This window comes from Chaetodon trifascialis, chromosome 21, assembly GCF_039877785.1.
Source record: "Chaetodon trifascialis isolate fChaTrf1 chromosome 21, fChaTrf1.hap1, whole genome shotgun sequence".
NCBI classification, from domain to species: Eukaryota; Metazoa; Chordata; class Actinopteri; order Chaetodontiformes; family Chaetodontidae; genus Chaetodon; species Chaetodon trifascialis.
Genome location: NC_092076.1, coordinates 18,059,764 through 18,082,823, shown reverse-complemented (window position 1 = coordinate 18,082,823; position 23,060 = coordinate 18,059,764). Strand labels below are relative to the sequence as shown.

The 23,060-nt window shown below is 41.5% G+C and overlaps 2 protein-coding genes across 2 annotated transcripts; one reads left to right on the top strand and one right to left on the bottom strand.

The window, feature by feature from the left end:
- Positions 1–203: 203 nt before the first annotated feature.
- Positions 204–9,995, bottom strand: cops3 (COP9 signalosome subunit 3). Its single transcript, XM_070991030.1, has 12 exons — positions 9,817–9,995; positions 8,747–8,876; positions 7,280–7,392; positions 6,582–6,631; positions 5,497–5,589; positions 5,012–5,191; positions 4,719–4,859; positions 2,949–3,122; positions 2,146–2,232; positions 1,811–1,924; positions 1,615–1,695; positions 204–1,045 (listed from the first exon to the last, which is right to left on the bottom strand). Exons 1-12 carry the CDS (start codon positions 9,869–9,871, stop codon positions 992–994), a joined length of 1,272 nt encoding a protein of 423 aa, XP_070847131.1. The 5' UTR covers positions 9,872–9,995; the 3' UTR covers positions 204–991.
- A 1,284-nt stretch (positions 9,996–11,279) lies between these two features.
- LOC139349645 (5'(3')-deoxyribonucleotidase, mitochondrial-like) lies at positions 11,280–19,672 on the top strand. Its single transcript, XM_070990586.1, has 5 exons — positions 11,280–12,077; positions 13,733–13,833; positions 16,729–16,789; positions 17,000–17,114; positions 17,915–19,672. Exons 1-5 carry the CDS (start codon positions 11,799–11,801, stop codon positions 18,052–18,054), a joined length of 696 nt encoding a protein of 231 aa, XP_070846687.1. The 5' UTR covers positions 11,280–11,798; the 3' UTR covers positions 18,055–19,672.
- The last annotated feature ends 3,388 nt before the right edge of the window (positions 19,673–23,060 follow it).

Genomic DNA, 23,060 nt, shown 5'->3' with positions numbered 1-23,060 from the left:
TGGTTCCTGCGTCGTGATTGGTGTAATTTTCCTGCAACCCACATCCGCCTGTGTAAGGACGTTCATTGGCTAAGACATAAATCAGCTTCATTGTTTTCAGGCAAGAATGTTACAAAGTGACAATCAGGAGTGGATGGAGATTCAAATTCACCTCACAGCACACGGACTGCTCTTCCTTTCACAAAGGCATGAAACCCAGAACTATATTCTTAAACAATTTATTATTAACAGATCCACAATCGCAAAGCTCAGGCTCCCAAATGACATGACAGTTTGGTTTCATCTGTTGACTTCACCTCCTGTAATAACAAGCTGTCAGAACGGTTTTTCTGTACAGTGCTCTAGCGACCTCTAGTGGATCCGGCCTAAAAAAAAACAACAAAAAAAAAGGGGGGGACAAAAACAAAAAAACAAAACAGTGCACCAGATTCTCCATTGTGCCGAGTTTGGTCAAGGGCATGTCCAGATACAGATTTATACAGGTTTCCTATTGATGATATCTACATTCTAACCAAAGGGAGTGAGAGGGTAAACGATCATTGCAGTCTTTACAAATGTAGAATATATCAGATTTATTCCTCGTCAGCCATAGATGTTTCTCATATGTAATGCCCTCTTGAAACGGCCATCATGCAGCAGAACCAAAACAAACAGTGAGATTATTCACACATATGTTTGGAACAAATAAGTCCAGTTTTTATTATTGTGGTTTCTGTTAATGTAGCAGTGGCGCTCCAACCTGAACATTGATAAATAAAACACTGACAAAACTGTAATCTTTTTTCCTTTTCTGTAAGGATCTTTTGTTATCCTTAAGACACTGTGAAGAAAGAATAACCAAATTTATCATCATTCCACACAATTAGATTTTCCTTGACCAATGTCCTTATGCAATAGAATGTTTGTTTGTTTTCCTCTTTTAAAAAAATCCAACTCATCCTGGGAAGAACGTGTTGGGCGGCTGCAGCGTTCTCTCCCCGTCCAAGGCCCCTCAGGAGTAACTTGACGTTTTGCTACCAACATCGTCCTCCTGCGATCCCATACTCTGAAAAAAGTGTCACATGTTGAGAAAGTTACCTGTTAGATAATAGACCTAAAAAAAATTGTTGAAAAACCGGTTCAGACTGCAATTCCATTGACGATGGTTTATAATTTTGCTATCTCTTGAAGCTAACCAAGGGCCATTTTCAGGTTTACTCAGAGAAATGACCCACTCAATAAACTTTCTATTGGAACAAACCCCCCAAAAGACACAACAATTGACTTCTTCCAGCTTTGATTATTATCTATGTGCAGTGGCAATGCTTTTATAACACCTACACACCAATAAGCACGTTTGTACAACTGTGGCTGTTTTTTTTGGTTTTTTTTAGCAATTCCAACACTAGCTACCCATACTTCTGTTGTACTGTACTGTTAATATTCTTTAGATCATTTATTCTTTTTTTTTTTTTTTACATTTCATTCTACCATATATAAAGCATCTGAATTAATAAAATAAAGTTCATCGGGCACTGAGAAGCAAGGTACATTCACATGTAAACATCTGGAAGCACACCCATGCACATGCAAAATCATCCAAATAACAGAAATAAATCCTGTTAAATGTCTCACCTTCTGCACAAATTGTGGGTTTACTGTGATTTCTTGATCCATAGACTTTAGTTTCTCATCCAGCTCTATACATTTCAACATCTGAAAAGGAGAAAAACAATACAGCTCCACCTTAAACATTGTGAACCACCAACCCTGCACTCAGGATTCATACATGACATTATGACTCTGTAAAGCAAGAGCTGGGCATCCTCACCTCTTGATCAATTTTGTGGAGCATTGCTGGGTTGTTGTATTTCTCGGGGTTGTCGTGGAAGCAGACCATGCCATCCTTTTGGTTAATGCTAGCGTAGATCTCACCATCTTCAATCTGCACAGAAGCACCAGGAGGAGTATGATGAAAATGAAACAGATAATTCAGAGTGGATCTGGCCAAAACAATCTCAACTTAAGGCTGTAGGCGAGGCTATAAATGGCCAATGTAACAAGTCTCAAGGAAAGCAGATACAGTCCTATATATCGTACAGCTACTCGTGTTGTGTGTGTGTTGGACTAGCTTGTCAATGCTTTAGCCTTTCAGGAACGACTCACCATGTGTAAGACGTATTTCTCTGCTTCTTGCGGGCCTGACAATTGCACTCGACTTGCCATGTCTTGCAAAGACAGCGTCAGGAAGGTCTGCGGAAGGCAGATAAAACAGAATCTCATGTGACCAAAAGATTTGCTCAATCCATGAGTGTAAGCAGTATAGAGTCAGTGTATACTGATATATGGCTATATCTATCTATTTTAGGAAGGAATATTTTAACATTTAATGTGAATATGATGACCAAACATGTTGAGGCATTATTATTCAGTCAGAGCAGTCAAAATGGCTCATAATATTACAGCTAAATGCTGCAAAGCCTCTACGAGCCAGAAAAAAACAAGAACAAATCAAAGCTAAATCATGTTACGATCGCCAAAGCACTACAATACATCTCCTCTAATTTCACAATGTAGACATTAAAGTGACATGTCGCCCAGCTGCAGCTGAAGACAGCAGGCTCTTGTTTCATTTCGGCTTTGCTCAGTTTTCCAAGCACGAGTAACAGCTGGCTATCAGTCGCCTGTATTGGTCTCCACTCAGCCATGTTTCTGGATGTTTCCTGTCATATTGATTATTGTCACTTCTAATGACATGCAGCACAGCTGTCGTGGAGGAGGACAGAGACACATTGCAGCTAAGACACTGTTTTGCTTAATTATACATAGCCAAGGTCTTTCCATGAACTGTATGAATTCCATAAGCTGAACTTATCTTTAACCCAAGTCTAAACACTAGTTAGACAGTACACGGTTGGAGAAATATCACTCATATTTTCACTGTGTTTGACATTAATACAGAACCCCACCTTTGTTAACCTCTGGATGTTCTTCTTGTAGAGGGAGGAGAGGCACTGTTTGACCAGGCCTGTGTTGTTGTCTCGTGTGAAGGTTTCACTGTGTTTGTTGACCACGCTGCGCAGCTCGGCCGGGTTGTTGGTGGTGTAAACCTGAGCTAACTCGTGGTATGCGTTGCTCAGGGGCTGTGGGCCGCAGCAAGAGAAAAAAAAGAAGAGAAGCAACAGAGATTAATATCAATTGGATGAGTAGATCTTCACTGGTTTTTACAATGTGTTCACACTGCAAGCAATGGCTAAGCGATGAGGTTTCCTCATTTTCTGCAGTTATTCATTTCTCTTGTGATTTCATTTGATGAGCTATAGCTCTGCTGCTAAGTGCAAACTGGAGAAGTTAGGAACTGCCATTCAGGATTGTTTCCAGCTAGTTAACGAAGTACTTTGGACTCTGCGACAACAATGACTGATTAACTACATAACTACATTAATGGATTCCGGAAACAAACATAACTCCTGCCCTATTTCATTACATGAAAGCCAGATAAACAGCATGATGGCACGACCTTGTTGTTGACTGGGTCTAGATTGTCATGTCAACATTATGTTATAAAGTTACACTATCTGGCAGGACAGTAGCACTAATCCTTGTATACATCCTCATAGATGGAGTTTTGTATGTTAATATATTAACTAGGGCAAAATATTGTATCGTCTATTTCGATTAATTAGAAAAAAATAACACAGATTAATCGCACTGCATGATGCCCCTTGAACCCATATGTCACTGAATTATGTTCAGTACAAGTAGTAATAACACACACACACACACACACACACACACACACACACACACACACACACACACACACACACACACACACACACACACACACACACACACACACACACACACACAACTCTTAACACTGGAGTACTTCTGAAATAGCATCTCAATGCTAAACAATTTAGCAGCAAGCTCGGAGGTCAGAGGCAGACAGAGTAAGACTACCTGTGGCAGATTATAGAAGCAAGTCATTTAGATTAATTAATAGCAAATCGTGTTGTTAATTAGATTATTTTTTTCAAATGGCTTAACAGTCAAAAACTCTATCAACATCTGCATTACTGTACTGCTACATACTGTTGCAATCCTGGTACATTTCATTCTGCATTATTTAACCGTGGAAACAAGGTACTTATGGAAACCTTCAGTGAATTTTTCCTGTATAAATAAAGACTTCAGTGTGAAAAATAGCACAGCTTGCTGCAACGGAGCAGGAACTGACTTCTAATATATGGCCTTGGAGGTGGACCCATTATATAGGACTGAATGCTCCTAATCCTCCCCTCATGAAGGTTAATATGTTCAGTTTATGTTCAACCAGTTTTACAGAGGTGGTGATTCAACTGTATGATCATTTTTGGATGCTGCAGTTATGGTGCTGTGAACCATAACTGCATTACACAGGGAATGTACCCTCATTGATAGACAAAATCGTGGGTGGACAAAATAACACAGAGAAACACCTGTCAGTACACACATTCAAACAATTCAACAGCACCACAAAATAGATCCTCTAAAATCACCATAGAATTGAATCAACATATGTCTGATGCAAAAACTGAACATGACAGGTCTAACAGAGTTCTAATGAGCTTACTTGCATCAGCTGAAAATCGGGTGACTTAAATGCTTAAATGTCTGTACATGTAAATGAAATGGCTGTACCAAAGGAGCACAGCCGTAATACGATTCATTTTGTCCATGTTACTTGTCCTTACCTTGATGAACCTCCCTACTATCTGTGAGGTGTATTTGGGCAGCGGCTGCACTTTGCCGTGGAGAATGAGTGACACCAGGATGTATTTCTTATAGGCTTCCAACATGATGTGGCTCACTGCCATGGCTGGAGTGGTTATTGCCTGACAAGAGAACATGACAAATACATGGTCATCTGCATATATAACAGAGGTGAAGTGACATTTATTGTACCTTTCAAAGACAGTATGCTATCCCATTACATGTATACATATCAGTACACTTATTTGAGTGCCCATGAAGCTCAGGAACATACCTGTTCATAAAAATACAGTGCTCTTTCGAAGTTTTTGAGGCCCGTGTAGATCATGCCACCATAGTAGTAGTAACATAAAAAGTGCTTTGCGTCGTAAGCTCCGTTCTCCTTACAGATGTCCATCATGTCCAACTCCAAGAAGGGCAGGGCGGGCTTGAAGCACTTTGCTAACAAGCACAGCTGCAAGAAGACAGGTACACTATGCAGTGAGTATGAACAGGAGGGTTTCACTGGACAGTCACACTGGAACGAAGCTGTGCTGGGACTAAGCCCACGTCTGAATTATTTAACACAACCCTTTAAACGGCATATTCAACAAGTATGCATTTAGGTGAAGGAGGAGAACGCAACTAATATCCTGGGCTAACTTTGAGGATGATTACAAATAATACAGCTAAATCGAGCAAAATTAGACATGCAAGTGAAATCATGAGATTATTTAGGATTACAGCTGTGGTGATGATGCACCAGGGCCAGTGACTCACCTGACACAGGTCTGCATGAACTGAGGTAAGTTGGTTTGTGTTCATCTGCATTTTGTCTATTGCCTGTTTTAGGACGACAACACCCCTCAATGGCTGTCAGGGAAGGGAAAAAAATGTTCTGTTACTCAGCTGCAGCTTTGCTGAGACATCCAAACACAGTGGAAACGGTCCAGGCCCGTACATCACTTAAAAATGCTTTAAAATATTTAGATCAAGAAGGAAGAAGGAAAACATGCTACTCTTCGATGCTGAAACTCAGTGAAGTACAAGCGATAGGATGACTCATTCTTACGACATTAAAAACAGTTTGACCAACTCACAAGATACTTAAGCGCTTATGTTTTGTCTGTTATCTCTATCAGACAACATAGACAAGAGTCATGTGACCCTACTGCTAAAGTTTAGAGGAGCTGATGTAGCATGGTAGCTTGCACTTTGTCAAATGCTGCAGAATTTGAATGTGACTGCAAGGATACTTGTGTATGTCAACACATGCATATGTCAGCACATACATACTATAAATGAAATCAGTCTTATGGGTTATAAAGATTATGGCCTTATTGCTTTTGAAGCTGGTAGCTGACATCAGTAAAACAGCACTCTGTAAATGACTGCACACTATTCACGCAATAATCAACTGTACAGGTAATGTTTGATGGAAGCTGGAGGTGTATGTCTTGCAAAGCAAAGACTGAATGAAGGGCAAAGAGCGAAACAAACAGCAATAAAGCTCATTTCCATTATGTATTCTCATCTGATATTTAAACTATTCAGTCTTCACTAGCAACCAGACTACTGCTGCTGTGAGCCATGAATGAAAACAAACAAGTATAATAAGCATTATAAATTGTACAATCAATAAAGGGAAGGCCACAGTTTTTTGTTTGGGATTATCATCCATCATTATGTTTTTATGCTTTATACACTACATCAGTGTTTTTAAAAAAAGACTTGAACATCAAACATCTATAAAGGCCACTGATTCATTAAGAGTTTAAAAAAAGATTCAATTTTGACTTAAAGCTCAGTGATGATGTATAGTGTGCCATTTCACTCCCACCTAAGGTCTGAACCAAGAGTCTTACCTGTTTCCGCTCTACAAGGGCATTTGTCAACTGGTGGCAGAGACCAGCAACTGTGAGAGGAAACAGAAGGGAAGGAATGTGTTTGAAAATTGATGATTGACTCTTTCAGTGGTCAGTTAAGCGTGAAGCACTGCTTACATGCTTGTGCAGGATATATCTTAGACATCATTGACCAGGAATACGTATACAAAACATACAAAGTTGCCATTTTGCTTCATGTTCCAACGTTATTTGCAGAAACGGAAGGCAATTTACAATCACAGATACTGCTAAACCTTACTAATAGGCTAAACTACATCAATATAGCTGACCAACACAATCTATTTTACAGATGCCATACTATGGTAACACTTTGTGTGCTTTTTCTTGCTCTTGCTTTGCTTTGACACTAAAAAAAAAAAAATTTCAGAGCTTGTAAATAGACACTAAAAATCAGGTATCTGACATGGCCAAAACTTAGTAAGAAAGACTGGGTGTAAGTTAGATAATATGCAGCATAGTTTAGCTGTTGTAGGTTAGCATAGCTTACAACAGTGCATATTTTAGCAGAGTACATGCCCTCAACACAATGAGCAACAGGACACTGAGCAGTGTACAAATCTGCTCTTTTTCAATAAGGAAACCTGTGAACAACCAGCAGGACACAAATATGCTTCGTAAACATCTAGGAGTGAGAGGTTTGGTTAGTGTGGACTTACAAGTGTCTGTTGCATATCTAATGTGCTCCCCATTGCAGGTACTGATGAAGAGCTGGACTTGGGAAAAGAGCGTCTCAAAGTCAGGGATGTTTGGCATGGAGAACTTCACAAATCTGGAACAAAAGAGGAGATTAGCAAAAAGATTTTAGGTCATTTCCATGCAGAGGAATGTGTCGTGTTCCCACATGAAAAACTGCACAAGCCAAATGACATCCAAATAACACTGTCTGACTTATGAGGCAGAAGTGAATTCACCACATTTAGTGTTTTCTTATAGTACAAAAACTACTTTAGTTTTGTGTTTTCCCACTTGTGAGTTTTATAATAATGTGCAATCAAACTCAACCTCATTTTCATAACTCTTGAATATTCAGTGCAGTATGGGTATTTCTTGATTCACTACATTACAAGAATAAAAAAAAAACAAAAAAAAACCTTTCTTTGCTACAACCCCAACCCCTAGGGACGCTGTGTAAAATGTAAATAAAAACAGGATGTAATCATTTGCAAACAAACTGTGAAAACGGCTCAACTAAGTGTCCCTGAGCCCATGTAGCAATATCCTTCATACATACAATCGTGTTCCCAAAGTGGTGAACTTCGCTTCATCCTTACATCCTTTCATACCCAATGATGATACTATCACCTGTTACCAGTGAACCTGTTTACCTGTGAAATATTCCAAACAGGTGTTTTTGAAACATTCCACAACTTTCCCAGTCTTTAGATGCTCCTGTCCCAACTTTGAAACATCAAATTCAGAATAAACACATATTTATAAAAATCAATGAAGATGATGAGGTCATACATTTAATATATTGTCTTTGTACTCTTTTCAATGGATTATATGTCAAAAAGGATTAGCAAATTATCACACTCTGTTTTGTATATGTTTTACACAGTGTCCTAGTTGTGAGACAGTAGTTCGATTAGTTCATGTCTGCATTATTACCTGTACACAAAACAGGTAGCTTCTGGCTGTTTTGTGACTACATCACATTTGCTATGCTACATGCAACAGGCAGCCTATAATAAATAAAAAAATACTTGACAGAGAAGCAGAATATATTATTATTATTATTTCCAACTTATTATTATTATTTCCAACTTGGCAGCTCACATCTTTCGCCTAAAACTGAGCTGGCAGCAAAGCTGCGTGCAGTGCACCATTCTCTCCTTTCTCAAAAGGCACCACCACCTTTACCCTATTCATCACAAAAAGTACAATGTGACATTCAGCAGACTCAACAGTAGCAGAATCTCCTGGCCCAGTTCAGAAGAGACAGACAGGAAGGTGGTAGCACAACAAAAGCAGGAGTGTAGAGGAACACAAGAGTGGACAGAACTGCTCACAAACAAGTCAAAAAACAGCAGCTGACGTCAATGAGACTGAGGGAGAGTTCTTGGCTGTTGCTAACTACACTGAAGGCGGCAAACCTGGAAAGAATTAGGATGCAGGCTACTTACAGCACAGCCAGCACGCCCAGGGAGTGCTCCTGGATGTCCAAGGCCCCCAGCACCGTGTCCAGGTGGGACAGATTTTTGGCCAGCAGCTCCCCACTCTTGTTGATCAACTCACACAGCTGAGTCATCTGGCCTGGAGGGGTTGGAGGGCAAGACAACAGGGAAAAAGTAAACCACTTTGAACCTTCGCGCATGCCCTTTGGATCTTTGGAACTCCCTGCTTTCAGGCGGGCCCATTGCTTCATAATTAAATCAGAATTTTACACAAGCATTTAATGTCATCAAATTTCAACTTTCAAATTTCTTGTTACATGCTGTGGCACACAAGAGGGACACATGCACACGCAAAGATGTTAAATGCACTGGTTATCAAACTGAAAATGTTATTGTAGCATTCCCCCTGTCACAATCATTGGAAATGGTGAGGTTAAATCAGTAAAATCTACAGAGGAGAAAAGGACAGTACTTTTTTCCAAGTATGTTGAGGCATTTTCTTCATTGTTTAAGTGGTCAAATTTATAATTACATTTCATTGAATCGGCTATGACTGCCAAGAGGCTATTCTTTATAAATGCCGAAAGCGAAATTACTTCAAAAACTGTTTATAATCATCGAGCAATGGCTGAGAATTTCCACGTAAAGCGGCCGGTCAAGTGTCCTGTCAAGGCCTTGTAACAGAGGTAATGCAAGTGGGATTGACAGACGACTTTGAACCAATAATATTCGTGAATTCAGACCGCCAACCAATCATGTGGGGCTAGGGCGGGACTACCGGCAGGCAATCCCCAGATATAATTTTCTAGATCAAAAACAAAAAGTATGATTTAGACATTTTCTTTGGTAAGCCAACTTGTTCGCGGTTATCCTTGGCGGCCCTGTGTACTAACGCATCTTGTGGTGATACTTTACAGAACTCTCGCAGCCAAAGAAAGTCATTTTTGCGGTGTGTTTACATGATAAAGCAAAAAGAGGGCTCTGACCAGTTTGGCTGCTTAGCTATCGGCAAGGCACTGGATAGCATATGCTAGCTAACTAGCTAATACTTCCCACTCGAATGAGTTTAGCAACCCTACCTTGAGCGGAGAGCTGCCGCACATTGTTCACAAACTGCTCCAAGGCTGAAGCCATTATTTCCTGGGTCCAGAGTGGAGGTAATTTGCACTGTTTTTCATTCAAACGTCAGAAACAACTCCGTCCGGACTGAGACAGGGGGCCACACAGCCGCCACTGGGGTGAAGATATCGCGAGATTATAAGAACAGAACAGACTGCAACGAGTTTACGATTCGACCATTGGATTGTTAAAGGGCCAGACACACGATTAGCTGAAAGAATTTGTAATATAATTGTCATAATTTCCTCATTAGTATTTTTATTAGGAAATTGTAACTTATTGTGCGTGTGTTGTGTGTAAAGGGACCACAAATGTCTATTTCAGACTGCAGTGCCAGTTCTCCCTTTAAGGGAAAAAAATACAGGAAGTGACGTAAATTTACCGGGCATTCAACAAAGATGTTAAAAGATGTAAGAGCTCATGTCTAACTGAGTTTGAAGCATCTACTGCTCACCAACGTGTCTTGTCCTCGGAAAAGAAATACAGCTGTTGAAAATGATCTTATCTATGAGTTTTTTGTTTTGTTTTTTAAGACAAAACACACCTAGCATTCAATTTCTATGTTGGCAAACTGAGGAACTGTGTAAATTTCACTTTTGGCATCCACCCATTCATTCTCAAAACCTCTTATCGTGTCATAGGGAACTTGCTCTTCGGAGGAGCACACACCTTATTCAACAATGTCAATTCCAAGCCACTGTGCTGTCCTTATAGTTTCAGAGTTACTTTATTTTCTCGTAATTCAATAGTGGCTGATAAGACTGTGTATTTTTGAGACAACTTTAACAAAATGATACTGTTTAATGGTGTCACTCAATGCCTTTTCCTTCAATATACACGTCTATTATGCATTGGTTTATCACCCTCATACACTTGATTTAAATTCTGTTATCTCTGATAATACTTTATATTTTTAATTCATTACTGTACCGCTTCATCTTGCTCCCAACATTGTAGTGTACTATATTGTAGTTTTGATTTGTGGTAAATGGAAATGTCTAAATATGATTTGCAATCATTGAAGATGACAAAATTGTACACACACACACACACACACACACACACACACACTCAAATACAGATAATATTTATTTTGGACCATTTTCAAATAACACAATTTATGTACAGCTGATAGATCCCTGAAAGATTCACTGTTAAAAGCAGAATGTTACATTTCAGTTGAAATGCAGAAATATTACTTTATCCATTCAGAATCATTTTAAAAAGTATTATGCCTCAAATGCATAATCATCCACATTTGCCATATAATAATAACAATAACAATTATAATACATTTGTAATATAAATAAAAATGGTACTACAATGTTTTTCCAATGGACAATGTTGTAAAACTGCTAATTATGTCTGTGCATCGCTCTCATACGTTGACAACAACGAAGGAGTGAGCCATCTCGCTAACCTTACACATCTTTCCTGGGAGCAGGGTTGTAGCACAGTTTGTTCTCGCTGTCCAGCGTTTCTCCCCTCACTGCTGCGGTGTCAAATTTGGACTACTTGGTAGTTCAGGTTGCTCCAGCAGCCACTGTTACAGATTCTGGGGGTCTGAGAAAGGCTGTTGGTCAAACACACAGACAAAACAGCCGCCAGTACACTGTGGTCAAAGGCACGTCACATTTGACCTGTGCGCTGCTGTGCGGCTAGCCTGTCAGCTAAAGTTGGCTACCGACCGTTAGCTCAGCTGCAGCTGTCGGAGCAGAGGGATGTCCCGAATGATAAAGTTCGGCTAACAGTGAAACAGAACTTCACGAAAAGACTAATAACACATTCAGCGCTAAGTGCTGAAACGACACGGTTTAAGGGCCACAGTATTTTAGAAACTTCCCACTCCCATGTGGACTTTATCCACTGTTTCCAGTCGTCGTTTGAAGAGGGTTAGCGGCGGTGACAGCCCCTGCATCAGTCAACCAGTCAAGAGTCAACTATGAGGCTGCTGTCCGGCACAACACGCCTACTCGGAAGAGGGACAACTTTGCTCCGTGATCCGTTTAAGAGGATTTCTGTAAACATGTCGTCGTCCTCTTCTGCCTCGGGTAAGAGACTGCGGGTTCTGGTTGACATGGACGGGGTCCTGGCGGACTTCGAGGGCGGGTTCCTGAAGAAGTACCGGAGCAGGTACTCGGACGAGCCCTACATCACCCTGGATGACAGGAGGGGCTTTTGGGTGTCGTCGCAGTACGGGCGGCTGAGGAGTGACCTGTGTGTAAGTGACATGATTCTGTACAAAAATGTTTAAATTTGCAGCAAAATATTTTAAATTTTAGCAGAATTTAATTGTGTAGAATGCAGTTATATAATTTAGAGACTGTCAGAATGAGAAGTAGGAAGTTTGATATGACCGAACAGGAAGTGCTGCTGCTCCCTCAGACAGAAATATCATGAAATGGGCTGCATGTTAATCAACAGGTGACAGCCTTGTTTTGCCTGTGGCTCACTGAAGTAAAGCAATGCCTATGTGCACCCCTCAAAATGTCCCGTGCATGCACTGGCACAGTGCTGTCCAGTTCAACTACAGTCTCATGTTTTGTGCATGAATCTCATTCAATGTATGAAACAATTGAAGTGCAGAGGAGACCGATCATAATGACCACATCTTCTAAACAGATACAGTAAATAAACTACTGCCAAACCAAACCAGTAAACAAGTAAGCATGTTTATTTTTTCATTGGTATATATATATATATATATATATATATATATGTATATATATACACATACAGTATGTATATGTACAGTCATGGACAAAAGTATTGGCCCCCGTCTGAAAGTGTTGGTTTTCTAGCAAAAGTTGCACACTTTTGGAGGTTTTTTGATAAAGTAATCAAACCAGGATCATTTCAACAACTAAACACGACTAAAACAACAATCAGTTTCCCCAAATTCAACACAAAATGCTGCAGGAAATGAAAACTGCATGGTCAAAAGTATTGGCACCCCTTCACAAGAAGTGTCTTTTGTACTGATAAAAGCACATTTCTCATTGTTACAATCTTGTGTTAAGGTTATGGGTAGTCAGACTTCAGCTCTGGTAGCACTCCTGACAAATATCAGTCCATTTCTAAAGGACAGATTGAAGGACAAAAGCTCCAGTTGACTAACATTACAGTTCAATTGATTTCTATGGAAGGCATATTGTGACCACCCCCTTCCTTTGTCCTTTTTCAGCATCTTGTCAGGTCTGTTCTGGACTGACTGGTTTTTGCAGCTTCATCCTGATGATGATTTGTCATCATGTGTTCTTCAGTTAGTCACAGGCCTGCAGTTAAAGATAGCCCTACAGAGGCTCTTTTATTTACAGCATGTTAAGACCCACAAAGTTTACTTTCATAGTCAAGTGTGTAAATGTCACGCTAATATTTACAGTTTATTTTCTGTGGAAGAACTTATTTCCTCAGAGTCTTTGGAGTGGCGATAAGGCAGAATACTCCATTAAAACAGACGATTGAAGGCTTTTATTTTAATAGAGCGCATTGTAGACTGGTATGTTACTGATGTGTGCATGTCTGCTGATATTACACAAGCAGCTGAGGCATAGATCTAGCCTATATTCTGATCCCTCACACTGCAATGGCATGTTCAAGCCAAGCCATCTGTTTTTATGACAATGCAAAAATCAGTACAGTGCAGTTTTTTTATGCCTTAGGACAACCTAGTGTCTAGCTGACCTTGAAAAAGTTGCCTTTTGGACCCTTCACATGGGTACACATACACACACATGCATACATCTTATCAATGTCCACTGATAGCAAGCTCTGTGTGTGTGTGTGTGTGTGTGTGTGTGTGTGTGTGTGTGTGTGTGTGTGTGTGTGTGTGTGTGTGTGTGTGTGTGTGTTCGGATTTTGTTTTATTTTCTCCAGGAAAAAGCCATCAGTATCTGGGAGTCCAAGGATTTCTTCATGGAGCTGGAACCGCTGCCCGGAGGAGTGGAGGCTGTTAAAGAGATGGCCGAGATGGATAAGTAGGTCTCGAAGATGCAGTATTGAATTGAATTGAATTGAATTGAATTGAATTGAATTGAATTGAATTGAATTGAATTGAATTCACTGATTTATAGAGCTGCAGCAATTAGTGGATTAATCGATTGGTTGATTGAAAGAATATTAAATGCTGGCTGATTAATCATTTTGCTCATTTTTCAACCAAGACGCAGTTTGAAGACGTCGCATTAAGTTCTGCGAAATTGTGATCAGCACATCTCACATTTTTTTGACATTTCATACACAAAACAGTCACTTTAATTGAGAAAATAATCAGCAGGTGACTCAATAATGACAATCATTTGTTGCAGCCATACACATCAGATATATAAAGTGAATGGGCTGCTGCTGATCGGCGGGCAGGGAGCAGAAAACGTAGCAGACTGTCAGAGAGCTCATGAGGACATGAACACCATAAGTTGATCCTGTGCTTTAAAATGCACAGATCGCAAAAGTAATGGGTGGAAAAGAAGAGGCAGTGTGCATCCAGCAACCTGGTGAGATTTTAATAAGGTGGTTTTTGCACAGAAACGCTGAGGAACAAATGCTGTTTCAAGGTCAGACACAAGCTCACAGATTCACAGATGTTTAATGAATATTGCAAATATGTGAAACACTGGATATTAGCAGGTCACTGCTGTGTGCCATGTATGCTCTAAGACAGCGGTTCCCAACCTGGGGTGCGCACGATTTTGTCTGCGCTGAGGTTGTGAGGTTACCAAAATTCTATTTGTGCACATTAAATTTATAAAATCCCAATAACACACCCAATTGGATAATCAAAACTCTGCATGGTCCAAATTAGAACATATTTTTGGTCCACATTTAAATTCATTAAGCTATTTATTACCTCTGACCTAGGGCTGGGCAATATGGCTGAAAACTCTTTTGCGATATAAGTGTTTTATATCGGTCGATATCGATAATTATTGATATTTTTTATGACCTATTTAAAATAAGGATCAGGAGAAAAATACATTCAATTTAAACATTTTTATTTTAAATTGAACCTTTCTCTGATTATAATCCCCTCAGCTATCAAGGCAGAAAGGAAAGGAAATGTCAACACAACCATGGAAAACACTCAAATAATAAATGTTAAAAAAAAAAAGTATAAAAATGTAAACAGAGAGAAACCTGAGAACTTTTTTTCTGCAGGTTTAGTGCAGAAAGTTCACAAGCTGATTCACCCTCTGCTGAATAAAATGTTTCAGATATGTGCAGTGTTTTGGAAACATAGCAGAAACTGAGGTAGACTTGACTGAACTATAAAACCAGCCTAGACATATGAACAACTTCAGTCACTCTTCTTACTCTAAACATACATTTTTTTTATTGCAAGTGTGTTTAAGAAAAAAAAAAAAAGTACGTGTAAGAGATGTTTGTAACCTGGCTTCTCCACGGTGCTCAGTGAAGCATGTCTTTAGCTATATGATATGCCGCTGCCTCTGTTACGTCTTCGTGCCTTTTAGATGATTTGTCATCAGGCACTGAAGCAGATACCTCTGCATGGCGGTCAGCTGCTTGTGCGGTGGTGCTGCGGTTGTTGGATGTTGGCGAATACGGCTGCGCTCCAAAGAGTGAGCGCGGCTAAGGTGGTTAAATAAGTTTGTGGTATTACCAGTCTTGGTGGGGACGACAGTCTTGCATAAGTCACAGACCACATTGGTCTGACTACGGTCTGACTTATAAAATCCAAAAAACTCCATACTGGCGATCCGACTTTCCCTGTTCTATAGACGATTTCTTCGCTCGCTGCAGCGCTCACTTTCTATTTCTCATCTCACTCCTCACGGAGCATCAAACACGAGACAACGATGTCGCAACCGAACATGATACCGTTACATGATTGGCGTGTTAGCGTGTCTCTCTCACTGTTTAGCAATTACTCCCTACGTTGCTCAGTTACCTGAGAGCGAGTGCCTTTGTTCATGCAACCAACCTCGCTTCGCAACTTCAGGTTTCTTCCGACGAAGAAAAAAAATTATCGAATGTTTTATCGAGCGCATTTTTTATTGATATTGATGACGTGTCTATCGCGAGACATATCGCTATCGTTCTTATCGCCCAGCCCTACTCTGATCTTTTATTTTTCCAAATAAAAGTTTGTCATTAATCACTTTATTCTTTTAGTGCGTGTATGCAGGTATGAGTTGGGGCTGGGGGGGCCTGGCTTGTCTTGGACACAGGCAAGGGGGGCTTCAAGGAAAAAAGGTTGGGAACCACTGCTCTAAGATGAAGTTCCTCCCTTAATACACCTGCATCAAAACACCAACATGTAATCATATTTGTTGTTTATACACACATAATGAGGCACTTTTAGACTTGGGAGCTCTGATGTTGAGACACACAGTCGAGAGCTCTCGCTTGACTATCAGCGTTAGCGTCTATCTGTCACACACAAGTTATGGCTGAGATGCCTTGTAGAACCAGCCACGTGCTTTTGACGCACTCCACTGTATGTGCTTTGAGGACAGCATCCTGTAACTGGCATCTGTAGTGTAATCTGAATCAACGTGAAGGAGGCTGTGATTGCCATTTCAGGCAGGAGCATACAGCGCGCTGGAATTACGTCTAAAAATATCCGCTGTACTTACCAAACTGCGTGTTTACATTTCCTCTGCTGGTGGAAATGAAAGGCTTTCTTTTGCTGCCAGCACATGAATCAGCCTGTCTTCTTATCTGCCGTATGGTGCGATCTCATATTTGTCCCTTTTGTTTTTTTTAACCTCTTTGTTGTCCTACCAGGGAAGGTCCTCTGTCTCCAGTATAATTGTTCATTCCAGTTATAAAGAGCCAATGTGTCTGCCGGGTCTAAGCAGCTGGAATCTAGAAATGTTTGTGTGTTTTTGATCTTTCCACTCCTCTCTCCACAGCACAGATGTCTTTATTTGCACCAGTCCTATAAAGCATTACAAACACTGCCCTTATGAGAAGGTAAGCGCGCTGCCCATCAACAACATCTATTCTGTCCCCTTTGTAAATTATTACTGTTTCCTTTTTCTAATTAGATCTCATCTGCTGCTTGTGTGTGTGTGTGTGTGTGTGTGTGTGTGTGTGTGTGTGTGTGTGTGTGTGTGTGTGTGTGTGTGTGTGTGTGTGTGTGTGTGTGTGTGTGTGTGTGTGTGTGTGTTCGTGTTCATCCAGTATGCCTGGGTGGAGAAGCATTTTGGCCATGACTTTCTGGAGCAGGTCATCCTGACCAGAGACAAGACATTAATCAGCGGAGACATCCTCATAGACGACAAGCCTGACATTTTAGGTGAGGGCTGCACACCACCTGTGTGTGTGTGTGTGTGTGTGTGTGTGTGTGTGTGTGTGTGTGTGTGTGTGTGTGTGTGTGTGTGTGTGTGTGTGTGTGTGTGTGTGTGTGTGTGTGTGTGTGTGTGTGTGTGTGTGTGTGCGCGCGCGCGCACGTGCAGCGTTGATCTCGACACAAGAACAAAAGTGGCCGCTGGTTAATGTTTTAATTTAGTAAATGATTCACATAACAAATTGACATTCTGTGTTGAATCGTATTCATTGTATTGATATTGATGACAATGCAGAATCCTGACTGTTGTATCTTAAACAGACAAAGCCCTTCTTAATTTTTCCCCATGTGTTTTTGGTTTTGTAAATGCTACAGCATGTGGAGAAATCCAAAAGTTGACACACCCTGCCATGCCTACTCACAGATGCTAAGCTGTGACTGGACCGTCGCGGTTCCAGGGGGTGGGTTTAGCCAATGGAAGCACAGTATTGCAAGTTCTCTGATCATAAAAACTGTAAAAACATGCTGTTTATAACGATCCCTGACTGACAAACATGTAGCTATGTAGCATAATCAAAATGTTTCTGTAATTAGCTTTAATGTGAGCAGCACTGACCTGCATGGCCGTGTGGTTCAAAGGTGAAAGGAAGAGGATCCTGTTGGTGTGGGCGGAATTACTTGTATACGTCTTCTGCAACGCCTCATTTTCACCTTTAAAGACACCTGATAACAGTGTGTGCACGGCCTGCTGGCCAGTCTAAAGCTGAAATGTGTGTGGTTGTTACATCATATTTGTGCCTCCTCATCAGGCGTGGAGCCCAAACCAACCTGGGAGCACATCCTGTTCACCGCCTGCCACAACAAGCATCTGTCCACCAGCCCCTCCCAGAGACGACTCATGTCTTGGTCAGACGACTGGAGGGCCATCCTGGACAGCAAAAGGCAGTGAGGGACTCACCCTCAGGGCCCCACATCAATTGCCCTCGGGTGCAGAGGAGCAGAGGGATGGTTTGCCTTGCAGAGCCAATGACAATACGTTTCTGAAAGGAAGGAGGGTAAAATAATGATCAGCCACATTAACAGTAATATACAGGTTGGATGTTTTCCACAAAGCAGACACTTTTAGCTGAGGGCATTCACTTGCTGGACCACAAGGGGGCACTCTAAGACTGAGGGTGACGTGGGGTTGATGACCACCTCTCCATCAATTTCAGACAGCTCTGACAACAAAACAGTGGAGCAGGAGGACAAAAAGAATTCAAAATGGACTCAGAGTGAGTCTAAAAGGTGGACCTTTGAACCACGTGTTGATGAGTTAGTGGACTGGAAGTCACTCACCAAAACAAGGTACTCCACTACGCACAAAAATCTACTGAACATCTTCCACACGGCGAAGGTACTGGCGAGCATGTGCAATACACGAACACGGGAACGCGGCCTGGGCGTGCAGATGCTCATTTGGGAGATGACTGCGATGCGTCTTGGTCACAGAGCAGCACCGACAGATATTCACGCACAGTTGTCTCTTCATGTTTTTAAAGAATTGCTATGTGATATTGGTGCTTCTTTTTTTTTTTTTTTAAACTTATTTCCTGTGTTTCACAATGATCTATGCATCTCAGCTCACACACTGATGGGACAAAAACACTGCACACAGATTAATGCATGTTGCCAAAACCATCACCACTGTTGAATATATTAGAATAACGGTGTGTGTGGAAGGTGTTTAAAATATTAACGGAAGAAAAGATGTTGCTTAAAAGATGAATGATTTCCATGTGGAAGAATGAGCTGAACCTCAGAAAAGATGATTTATGTTGATTACATGCTCTACTTTCACGCAGCCAGTCGAAGAGGTTTGAACAGCATATTTTATTCATTTGTTAGTAAAATATTGTGCAATTCGCACATCGTAGATGCACTAAAATGAGAAAGTAACATGGCCTCATTCTGTCAAACACCAATACACAGCACTTGTGTGTGTTTGGAAACAGAATCGTCAGCACACCTGGTGAATAGTGGTCAATAATCATGACTTTGTTTTGATTTTCTCCTTTTAGCATGTTAACATGAGCACATCAGATTAAAAAGCTCCTCACTGGCTGAGTGCCTGAACAACACAGAACAGTCTGTTTGTGCTTATTTTAGCATGTCGTGTGATTTGAAAATACAATATATAAAATACAATATATCCAGTTGGGTCACAGAAATGCATTTGGCTGCTTCATCCAAGAGCGGTGAAACTCTTCATCGCTGTCTAGATTTGCATTGTTTGCTTCACGGTCATACTGAATCCAGCTATTTCTGGTAGGGTCAGTCCCAAATTTGCCTGTTGCTGCTAATGTGTTTTTAGAAAAGGAAGCGGCGGCTGCTGAACGTGTGCTACGACAGATGGACAGATGGACTGAGTGCTGAGTGCCCAGTCTAATGTGCATATTCAGACATGCTTATTTCTGTCTACGCGTTGTCTAAATGTGTTTTATTCCACCTGGCTGAAAATGCATTCAAAGAAAATGACAGGAAATTTGAATGGTTCTCTTGTGAAATTAAAGGTGCGTTTCATTTTCTTGTTTGTTTAGTTTTTATGCTTTGTTCATTTCGGCCCACGCCGCCAAGAGTCACATGCGCTCACAAATAGCTTTTTCCAGAAGCTTGGAGACGTGTCATCCCTCGTGGCACGACACGCTGCCAGTGTGGGACTGTTAAACTAACATAACATGAACTTGCCTCCCTGTGCTCTGTGTTGTAATTTCCTCTCTCCGCTGATCATGTCGGTAACTCAGAAACAGCCGAATATGAAGATTAGTCTAGACTGTACTAATGTAATGGACTCCCCTCAGTCCATTACATTATAGCCCCACATTACACATGAGAAACTGCTGGTTATCTAATATCAACATCTGCCTCCAGAACCAGAGATGCTGCCTATTTTATTCCACACATTCTACCCACAGTGAAACTCGACCAGTAGTTCAGTCAGAAATTCTGGGATGTTATGCTTGTAGCAGCTAATGTAGCCTCAAGTGGAGCTGAGGAGCAGGCTGCAGAGGCCGTGTAAGGTCGCTTCTTTCTAACTCCACACCCCCAGATTGTTTTCATTTTCAAACACAAAGGCAGATCTGATCTTTGTGCAGCTCCCTCTGGAGACACAAGACTTCACACAACTTTTTTTTTAACATATGCAGTAGTACTCTCCAACACCCAGACAACAGCAGTAAACAGACTTGGACGTGTAAAATCAGTGGAGGATCTCTATAAGCAGTGCGATGAAAACAGGCTCTGCCTTTGTAAGTGGTTTATTGATGAGTTTGACTGGCTTTGTTCTCACCTGGCCAGACTCTCCGGTACATTCATTCTTAGCATACATGTTAGGACTGCTTCTCTCTTTTCGGGGTCGGGGTCAGGCAGGGAGCTGGAGCCAACCTGGCATCAGCTCATCATGCCGGGTTGAGATGAAGGGCAGCAAAACTGGAGAAGCAAACCCAAAGAGGAAAGTGTGAAGTGCATGCTGGAAGACGCAGGGCCAAGGTTGCTGTCAGGATACATGAAAAAAAAAAAAAAGCACATGCATCCCTGCAGCTCCATCATCTTTGGCATGAACCCCTCAATCCACGCCCTGTATGTGACCTGGTCCACTTTCAGAGTCACACTGTTGCTTACTGGCCATGCTTCTGACCACCGCTAGCTGGTCAACTAGGTCAGCTGTTTCTCGCAAGTGCTGGAAGCATCTGTGGAGGAGCTGGACTGAAGCGCTGCCCGTTCCATGTGAGCACCCAACTGACAGCCATGCTGTTGTTAGAACGAAGCTGCATGACAGCAAAAAGCCAGTCAGCCGTTGCACAAACACTGCATGTGTGTCAGTCTTCTCTCTTTTTTGTCAATGAGTGTCTCATGTTTGTGGCGCTGCTAATCATTCCTGGCAGCAACATGTGAACCAGCGATGCACAAACAACAGATTGAATAATACAATTTCATTAATGTGACATTGTCTGTTCGGTCCTCCATCCATTTAGATTTTGCATCACCTCAAAGTCCTCACATGAACCATAACATAACCTTCCACCTGTGTGTGTCAGTGTTGCACAGCAGATGGTGCAGCTGCGTAGCCAATCGTGTGCTGTTATTCTCCATCATGCTTTGTCAACAGGGCAGCAAGTTAAACACACATCAGTGGATCTTGGGTCTTTTCAGGTCTTCTATCTGCTCCTTTGGCCCTTAAACTAGCACTCAGATCTCCACCTCAGCATGAACCTGAGGTCTGTTTTGCTGCTCAGCTGAGTTCCGTCCCTTGGCTGTACTTGTAGAGCTGTATAGAATGGAACGAAACCTGAACAGCATGGTATTCATAAATTGTAATGTAAGCCTTTGCAGGGTGTTGAGGGGCTGGAGCCTGTCCCAGCATGCACTGGCAAAGAGCAGAAGACCCTCTGAATGATTCCTGAGCAGGCTGACAGTCCGATGCAGGACAAGTATGAGCACAGGTAGTTTATTTTTGTATTTTCACACCGTGGGCAACATTATGTGCCATTATGAAGCAAAGGCTATACTCTGCTGAGTTCAATAGAATCCTGAAAAAACATCTGAGTGTTCCCTCTCGTACTTTGGACTAATGGCTGTAATTTAATATGTTGCACTTGCCAAAATGAATGTCTGTGAAACAGACTGACACAGCGATGAAGTTAAAAATCTGTTTGGCATAAATCTGCTTTCTCATCTTACTAACTTATCCCTTTGGCTCAGATATAGAGCCAATAAACAAACTTCCGATGACTGTCTGGAAGAGTTTCCAGTCCGGCTGTGGATGCATGCCAGCGCCGCTCAAACTGGGAACCTCTTGCTGACGGTGTTGGACACTGAACTGCCATGCAAAATATGAAGACGTGTTTTCTGTTCTGCTGTCGATGCTGTGTTCACAGGCATTTATCTTCCAAAGTCAGTCTTTTTGGTCTGAAATGCTCTCTTTGTATTACAGCCCCCCCGCAACTCAACAAGTGAACACTGTCCAAAGAAACACAAAGAGAGAATTCTGTCCTTAAGAAAAACTGATGATCCTGCTGACAGCTGCTTCAGATCAATATCAGAATATATTACTTGCTCAGAATGAAGACTGTGTACGAATGGCCAGTATGAATAGCAGGAATGCTTACAGTGACAAATTATACAGCCGTTTGATTGCACATATGGGCTGTGAGCGTTGTTTTCAAATGTTCAAATGCCCAAACAACACCAGACTGCATTTTGTTTGCTGTGATCTCAGTCTGGTTGGTATGATATGCCCTGCAAATATTGATGCTGAGGTCGGAAAGTTGCTTCAGATTATATAACCTGATGGTCAATAACAAGACGGTGGGCCATCAAAGGCAACAAAGCATGAAACTGAAATAGGAAGGACAACATGGACATAAACCAGGATTAGATTTTCCTCAGGTCTTACATTCTCCAGGCGGCACTGTAGATTTGAAAGGGGCCAAAATAACCGAGATGACATTACCTCACGCTCCCCTCTTAAACAAACTGTGGCCCTGTAAAATTAAATGAGAGTGTGTGTACGGTCACGTGTCTCTCTGTGTTTGTATGTAAATTAAAAAGTTGTCAGTCATCACCCGGACACCCACACGGTGACTCACTTCCACCCATAACACCAGCTCAGTATAAAACAATGATTTGTGTTTGGGCCCTTGCTCTCTGGCTCTGCAGTCAGACCTCCTGACAGCCTTATTTCTTCTGTACGAGTCATTTTACCTGCAGGCAAAACAGTGTGTCGTGCTGCTGGATTCGGAATGGTGGTGCTTGGCTTCTCTGCATCACCCCCCCCCCCCCCCCCCCCCCCCCAAAAAAAAACAAAAAAACATCCACCTGTCACTCCCCTTGACCTTTATTTCCTTCACAGTTCCAGAAATGCTGACGATTTGACTGACTTCAGTTCTTTATATCCAATGTTCTTAAATTCCAACA